The sequence below is a fragment of the Quercus suber genome, unplaced genomic scaffold (assembly GCF_002906115.3).
Source record: "Quercus suber isolate HL8 unplaced genomic scaffold, Cork oak 2.0 scaffold_56, whole genome shotgun sequence".
Taxonomy (NCBI): Eukaryota; Viridiplantae; Streptophyta; class Magnoliopsida; order Fagales; family Fagaceae; genus Quercus; species Quercus suber.
Genome location: NW_027069521.1, coordinates 1,389,655 through 1,398,469, shown reverse-complemented (window position 1 = coordinate 1,398,469; position 8,815 = coordinate 1,389,655). Strand labels below are relative to the sequence as shown.

The following is an 8,815-nucleotide window of genomic DNA, read 5'->3' as shown; positions in this document are numbered from 1 at the left end:
AAATGAGGCTGTTCAAACCGGCACAGGTCAACTAAACAGTATTTCCATTATCCCAGCAATTGTGGTTATGGATTTTCAGATTATGGGGAGCACTTTGGGGTCTATAGTTGGCGAATTATAGCATTTATCTACTCTTTTCTTTTATTAATATTTTTAATAAAGTGAAAGCTAATACCCATAGTATATAAATACTTGTAAATAAATAAATAAATATATATATATATATATTTTCTTTTTTGAAGCAATATATATACATATACATATATATATATATATATATAGAGATAGATAGATAATTGACGACCAAGAAAATAACAATGTATAAGTCATGACCAAGTGAAGAACATTTGAGGCGTTATCTAGCATTGCTGCAATCAAGGGAGAGAAAGAAACCCTTTGCACAAAACAGTTTCTACTTTAAAGAAGAAAAAGTCCATGAAAAAACTGAATATCTCATTTCTCACAAAGCAGATATGTAGGAAAGCAATACCTGCTAATGGCTAATGCAAGAAAAATGCTTGAGAAAGTAGCTAGAACAACTCATACCGGTATATCATTCTCAACTAGTGTCCATAGAAGCATCAGTGGGACCTGGCACAAGTACACAACGGTGTACTATCTAAACCACAATTTTCTTTTTCTTTTTTTGGCTAGGTAAAGGTTTTGAGGAGATTCAACTCTCAGACATGTCCCACTGCTGGGGTTGATGTGCCAGTTGGGTAAAAGACCATTGACACTATCTAAAACACAATCTTGCAGACACTAATATCTAAAGCAATGAAAAGAAAATCTGTAAAACAGAAAACACTAATAATTGCTGTATGACCTAATGATATCATTAAAAACAATGGATCTTGATATGATATTAGTTAAAAAGTTTGTTATGTCTGCTACTGTGGTAGTTCTTCAATTTTGGATGCTAAACATTTATACTTAAAACAAAATGTATGTTTAAGAACCTAATGACTGTCTTCATTTGTTGACATTAGGACATTCTATTGATGAACCTATGTACTTGTTTATCTTAATGACAAAATTTTTTTTTTTTAAAGTAATAAAATTTATTCAAAATGAAATCAACAAGTACACAGCAAGTATACTATCTGAAGGTAAGAGATTCATGTCCCATGTAGGATATCCTACAACCAAATTTGAGAAAATAAATTCCACTTTCTCCTGTGGTAGATAATATAAAAGGCATATTCACCAATATAATGTCCACCTCTCTATATGGGGCAAGAGGAGCAACAGCAATAACCCACACAACTTTTCCTAAATATATAGGCCTGTCAAGCTTATCTGCATCCAGTTTGGTAGTATTTACACCTATTGAACCCAAAAACAACAATTTTGACACAACAAATATAAATCAATGAGCCCCATCAATCACAATATTAGTTTGCTCTGAGCCATTACCCAGATAGAGAGAGGGAAAAAAACAAACCAGCAGCAGCAACAACAACAAACCAAAAGAAGAGAAAACAAAGCCAGTCCACGAACCTGAAAGAATATATCTGAGGCGGTTGGAGCATGTACACATGAATCATAAATAATCATGAACTGATTAAGTATCAAGTTCAATCCAAAGAAAAATAAGAGAAAAGGCTTAATCAGGAATAGATCATCAAAAGATGCACGGTGCTTTAAAATCTGAAAAAGAACACCAAATATTTGGAAGCATTATGATGTAGAACAGCATAGGAAAATAAAGATAAAAGAAGATTAAAAAGATAAACAGGACAACGCCTAGGCTTCACCACCTAGAATCTGCCTGCAAGCCCTAGGCATCACCACCAAACAAAGAGAAAATCATCAAATTATTCTAATTCAAATTGTACTGCCTTTCACAATTACAAGAGCACTACTTTAATACGGTTTAGGGATTACACCAATATGGGGAAGTACTTAATTAAATCCCTTAAAACCCTCAACATTAAAAAAACCAAAAATTCAAATTCAAAAACAAAATTCATTTCACATGAAACTCTAATTAAATTGCAAGGTACCAATAAGATGCTGATGCATATTTTTGGCTAATGTCTGCTAGCTGGCTAGTGAAGCACTTCGGAGGAAAAACAAATAAAAGGCATCCCATCCTCAACCCCTTTGCCTTATAATTTGTTGGTTTCTTCCCTACAAGCTCTGGTTTGTGAAAATTTTAGAATTCTAGACCAGGTTGGCATCCAAAAACTTGAATCAAGACAAACTCTTTACTTTGTTTTGGTTTGGGAGATGGGGGGTAAAGATGACGAGAAACTATTAGCTTAAGTAGAATCACAACTTAGGGTCTGACAATAAAGAGTTATAATGACTGTCAGCTGCCCAAAACCTATCCTTTAAGCTCCGCAATAAATAAATAAAGCCCCTGATTAAAATAAGCAAAGTAAATGATAATAACTAACCATACAATGGAGTAGCAGGAAAGTGATATGGCATTGAGATGAATGATAATAAATGCCAGTCATACCTAATCTACAAACTGAGGCAAAGAAACATAGAGAAACAGGGAATTAAAATATAGAGAAAAATAGTGGTTCAGTAATAAACAAAATCTAGGGATTAATCATCAAATCAGTACACTAAAACATTCTTGTGAGGAAATAAAAAGGATATTATCATCAGAGCCACTAAGTAAGAGACATATGCTAAAAAAAATAAGAGGCAGGCTGTGCAAGTCTATCTCAGGATTAATACACTTATTTTACCACCAAAACAAGAAGAGAAGCTTGCACGACTACAAGCTGACTTATAACTAGTGTTTGCTATTCTCAGCTGCACTCTCTTCCTTCCCAAGTGCAACCACTAATTTTTTCAGGATGGCTTCAGTTGGCTGGTGTGAATTCTCTACAGCCTTGGATATTGCCTGCCATTTCTCACCATGCTTAGGTTCTGCAGCAATGCATCTCTTTAACACATCTTTCTGGCTCTCTTCACTCCCATGCTGAAGTTCGAATTTATAATATAATGCCCAGAAATCTCCAATATCCGGGGCAAGTGTGACTGCCCTGTTAAGCCAAGTTCGAGCTTTATCTACCTTCCTATCATGCCAGAATAACTTAGCCACAGCAGCAATCACATGGGGATCATGATCACATTTCTTGAGAGCATCCATACTCTTGGATTTTCGTTGCGGACGGGGGACCATCTCAATTGATGCTGCCCATAATATACCACTGTTGGGACACTCCTGCAATGCCTTTGCCATCAAAATATCAGATTCCTTCTTATTACCATGCCTCATTTCAGCTCGGACAGCAGCAAGCCAGAGCTCAGGGTTCTGAGGATTTTTCTTCCTTGCCATGGTGAGGACAGCTCGAGCTTTACTCAATCCATTCATCTTCTCTTCCAGATTAGCAAGTGAAAGCCAAAGGTGTATACAATGAGGGCAACGCTTCAAACCCAACTCGTAAGTTTCCTTGGCTTTCTCCAAGTGACCAAGCCTCTCCTCTAGCTGTCCAAGCATCAACCACAGTTTAAAGAATGCAGGGAAGAGTTTCAAACCTTCATCCAACAACATCCTCTCCTCATCGGTATTCCCCAATTCCCTCTCAACAATAGCAGATTTCATCCATACTCTTTCGGTGCCACCTCTCTCTCTAGCCTTAGCAAGAAGCATTCTAGCTCTCTCGGGCTCATGATTCTCGAATTCAAGCTTAAATGCTGCGAGCCAAATCTCTTCAGAGTTAGGAATGGCAGCATAAGCTTCTTGAAGGATTGCTCGTGCAGCAGGCACATCCCCTGCAAGCCACTTCTCTTTAGCACCCATAAGCCACAAAACCTCAGCTTGTGGCCTGTAAGTAACTGCCTTACGAAGCAAAGCATCAAGAGACTCCCTAGTCCCATGACTCTTCTCCAGCTGTGCTGCCTTAAGCCATATGCTCTTCTTTGTCAAGAACACACTCAATGCATGAGCATAAATAGCTCTGGCCGTCTCAATTGAACCCCTCTTCTTACACTCCTCCGCATCTGCCACCCATGTCCTCTTCCTATCCTCTTCCTCCACACCAATCCCAATTGTATTCTTAACAATGGCTTGACAAGTCACCACAGAACCTGCCCGTTCTGCGGCTTCTGCCTCTCTCATCCATGCCTCCCTATCAATTGCCAAACCCTCTCTCTGCAAGGCCCTTATACCCCTCTCAATAATCTTCACCACCATTCCCGTATTCCCATTTGCTTCTTCCAACTTCGCAGCAGTTATCCAAATAGCCGGTTCCTTTGGCAGCCTCTCCCTCGCCCTATTCAACACTTTCTTTGCATGATCATATGTCTCTAGTCTTGCCAATGCCAACCACAATTCAACGTGCAACGGACAACACTCCACAGCCCTGTGCAGTAACAGTCTGGCATCCTCCTCATTGGCCAACTCTACAACCGCCTTCCAAAGCCGAACCGAATCTGGAATATGCTCTAACCCTTTCCTTAACACTCTGCTCTTGTTCATCTCATCATGCTCCAATTTCGCTGCCTGTAACCACAGCTTAACCGAATTCGGTATGGATTTCACACCTTTTGCAATAACCGCCTTGGCCTCATCCGGGCTTGCTAATCTACAAGCCTCCAACCACACATCCTCGCTCTTCGGGCATTCTTCACAACCCTTTTGAATCAACTGTCTAGCTGCCTGAATCTTTCCAGCCACCTCTTCCAGCCTTGCCGCAGCAATCCAACCCGGTGGATGCTTCGGATTCGTTTGAGTCACACTCTTCAACAACAGTCTCGCCTTCTTAATATCAGAAATCTCCGCATCACTCGTGATCTTCATACTCTTCAAATCAGTGAGATAACCTTTTGGATCCACCACAGTTTGTCCCGAAACCGAATCCGATAACCTATCCAACTTCAATGACAACACAGTACCTCTTCCTTCACCCACAGCAGTCAAATCCGTGACCGGAGTTTGCGCCCACGGCGTCTCAGTACCACCAACAGCTCTACTCTTGGGGTCCAATGCCGTAACATGCTCTTGCTCTTGCCTAGCTTTTTCCAATAGCGTATCCGGCACAGGCACGAAGCTCTCAAACCGCTTCTTCTTGTTTCGAAGCGAATAATCTCCAATTTCGGGAATGCTATCCCACTCCTGAGTCGACAAAGTATACAATTTCCTCTTCAAATCGGCAAATTGCTCTGTAATTTTCGGATTCGACGCACGGTACTTCTCGATTTCCTGCTTCAACCTAGCTTCTCTCCTATCCTTCCGCCGCGAATCCATTCGCTTATCAATCGCTTCCCAAACAGCATCAGCCTCCTTGTCATCTTCATCATACTCACCATTAGCAAACAGACCAACGTCATTACCTTCAAACTCGTCAAACTTCTGATTCTCATCATATCCTTTCTCATCCGCCTCGTCGCCATCTTCATCTTCATCGGGCTTTCCGCGGCCCCGGCCCGCGCCGGAGGGCCCGCCGATGGTAGTGGCGGTGCGGTCAGGGAGGTCAGGGGCAGCACGGGCCGGACCGATATCGGAACGGGTAGTGAATCCAGTGGCACCACGGCCGAGCCCGGCGACGTAGTTGGGCGGAGGCTTGGAGTTGAGGAAGTCGAGTTTGGGCTTCGACGGAGGAGGGATTGGAGTTGGAGTTAGGGCTGGGGTTGGGGTTTGGGCCTGGGACCCACCGAGGAGAGGGAGGTGGAGGGAGAGAGTGGAGTAAGGGGTGACGCGGAGGCGGGAGAGGAGGACGGCGTCGTTTTGAGATGGGAGAGGTTGGGATTGGGAGAGGTAGAGCCGGTGGAGGTGGTGGATTGGGATGTGAGTGTGGTGGTGGAGAGAGAGTTTGAGGGAGTGGAGAGTGGTGGTGTTTGGGTCTAGGGTTAGGGATAGGGTTTTGTGGTTTGGGATTGTGATGAACACCATGGTTTGAATTTTGAGATTTGGGAGAGCAGAGATGGATCGAGAGAACAGTTAAGTGACAATGAATTGAATTGAAAGAGTCTGGGGGGTGTTGTTTTGTTTGTGTACCGTTCGTATGGGATTTGGATTCGGGGGAAGGGAAAGGAAAAGAGAGAGTTAACCGACTCTGGTGAATGGAGGAAGGATTGTATATATAATACGACACTCACCCACGTCAGTATATATAGTTGGTGAGACTGCCCAATAAAAATAAGACACGTTTACTTATTTCAAATAAGACACGTTTTCGAAATAAGACTGCCGAATCTGTAAGTACAATGCTGTTTGGGGGCAGAAGTGAAAATAATACTCCGATCATTATGGGCCCGTTTGAATTAAACTTATTATTGCTGAAACTGAAAATTGAAAACTGAAAATTAAAAACACTGTAGCAAAATAATTTTTAAATGTGTAAATAGTACCGTGGGACCCATTTTTAATTTTTTTTGTACTTGAACAGTGCTGTGAACAGTGCTAAACAGTGTATAAACAGTGTTTTTTGTCTTTAAACAGTAAAATCATGTGATTTTACTGTTCACTGGCCGGGAAAAAAAAAAATGGAAAAACTCAAACGTGGACGTACACTAAAAACGCAAAGGCCAAACGCCCTCTATATTTGAATACCGTTTATTTTATTATAAATTGAAAATATTATAATAAAATAATTTTAAAATGGCAAAACTCCATTATTGAAAACTTATTGTGTTTTTCACTTCATGGTTGGACCATGAATAGTGCCTCTTCCAAATGCAAAACACGCAAACATCCTTTCCCAAACGCACGCCAAGTTCTACTTCCTTTATGATATTCATCATAAATAATCTCAAATATAACAAACATAAGCATAATAATAACAATATCACCACACACCCTTGGTGCAATGGTCACTCTATAAGTACAAGTACTTGTAGAGTATGGGGGGTAGGGGTCGAAATTCAAGTATCTAGGAAGAAGCTTCACACATATATACACTTAGATTAGAGTAGAAAATAATTTTTGTTTTATATCAAAAAATAATAATACTAAATAACAATAGTTGATTAAGCCAGATCTGGCTCATCGAAACTTCACACATATATATGTTTAGATTAAGTTAGAATAGAATTTCTTTCTTGTATCCAAAAAATAAAATAATAATAACAATAACAATAGTTAATTAAGCCAAATCTGGCTCATCAAAGAGAGAAAAGAGGAGAGAGGATACATTACAGATTGGACAGGTGACTTTGAGAGAAACAGCTCTAGCCTTAAATTGAGACCCTTTTGCCTTCAAATTCTTCTCCACATTTCATTTCTACATTTCGATCTTCTGCTTTCTCCGAGTCATCTTTCTCTCTCTGTGTTTTTTTCCCTTTCTTAAATGCTTCAGAATTACTTCAGTATATGACTATACGATTATGACTTTATCATAGAGAGTTATTAGTTTTACTATTAGTATTTTTTTATTTTTTTAAAGAGTAACCTCGTCACACACGCTTTGTGATAAACGTAGACCCATGGCCAAACCTGCTCTCAAACCATCTATCTACACCTCCTTCACAATTTTTGGTTCGAGTCACCATACACAACTTTTAGATTTGTCGCTCTCGACAACTAGAAATGCTTTGGCAAATGAAATGTTTGAGGAATATCAATCTCGGCATTGTCTTGAGACTTTATATTTATATTTATATATTGTAATTTTCTTATTTTGAATTTTGCATTATTTGAAAAACATAATAGAGATGGAAAGAAAATACACATTTTTTTGGTATTTAATTTGTCTCTCTTGATATATACTAACTTTTTATTTGTTATGAACTTTAAAATAATTTTTTAGTTTGAGATTTTGAATGTTATGAAAAAAAAATCCATGCATTTGGGTTTCCTCTCTAGTTGATATAAAAATTTTGGTTGTCAATAATTGGCAAGATATTTTTTTAGTTGTTTATGACTAAAGATATTTAGTTATTATCTTGTCAATTTAATTATTAATATTAACTCATGTATTTATTAAAAACGTTACTAAAATTAAAATGTAGAAGGATTAAGAAAAATAATAATTAAAAAATATATGTCGGAGCATTTTAATATTAATTAATTCAAAAGAATAAATATTACAACATAAATATAAAGATGTGGGAATGAATATGGAAGCTGAGGAGTTAGTAAAAATATTTAATCCCACATTGAAAAGAAGAGAGACCATTTTATTATTTTTAATTGTAGTGACTAATGGGCTAACATGAGTTGTCTTAGATATTGTGCTAGATACATGCACAAGGAGGAGGTGAAGGGTGGAGGTACTATTTAGTTTCTTTTTGTGTTATTTTCATTATTATTGTGTTTGCACCAACAATATATTTTATTGATCTTAAATCCAAATTTAGGTATTCAAACAATGGAATTCCAAATGATTTTTTTTTCTTTTTAGAATACTAAATATTTTTAACACACACACACGGGGAGAAGGGAGAAAGTCTTAGGTGGCGTTTGGTACTGGAGAATCCACGTTACTCCTAGCATCTAGATTCCTAAGAATCACATTCCTAGAAATGTAGTTATTTCTATGTTTGATTTCATTGGGAATCTCTTAAAATTCCTAGGAATGTGAGATGATAATGTTTAGTTTATTCCTAGAAATCTTAAATGAATTATTTATTTTTCCCATTTTATCATTGGATTTGAATGTGAACAACCAAGTCCTTTAAAAAAATAAAAAATCTTGCTCTAAATAATGAAAAATCAAATATAAACTATTAATTATAACAAATTCATTAAAATTGTAGTCTAACATTTCAAAATGACAAATACAATACAAAAATAACTATTTAAATTCTCAAATGCTTTATTCTTAATAATAATTGTTAAAGAATATATCAACAGAGTTGTTTATCTTGTTTGTGTTATTTTGGCAGGTAAAGATAAAGACAAGAGAAAATA

General features: G+C 37.9%; 1 protein-coding gene across 1 annotated transcript; it reads right to left on the bottom strand.

Annotated features, from left to right (window-relative positions):
* Nucleotides 1-2,531: 2,531 nt before the first annotated feature.
* On the bottom strand, nucleotides 2,532-6,023 carry LOC112003731 (protein STABILIZED1). Its single transcript, XM_024035944.2, has one exon. It carries the CDS (start codon nucleotides 5,855-5,857, stop codon nucleotides 2,753-2,755), a length of 3,105 nt encoding a protein of 1,034 aa, XP_023891712.1. The 5' UTR covers nucleotides 5,858-6,023; the 3' UTR covers nucleotides 2,532-2,752.
* Nucleotides 6,024-8,815: the final 2,792 nt, after the last annotated feature.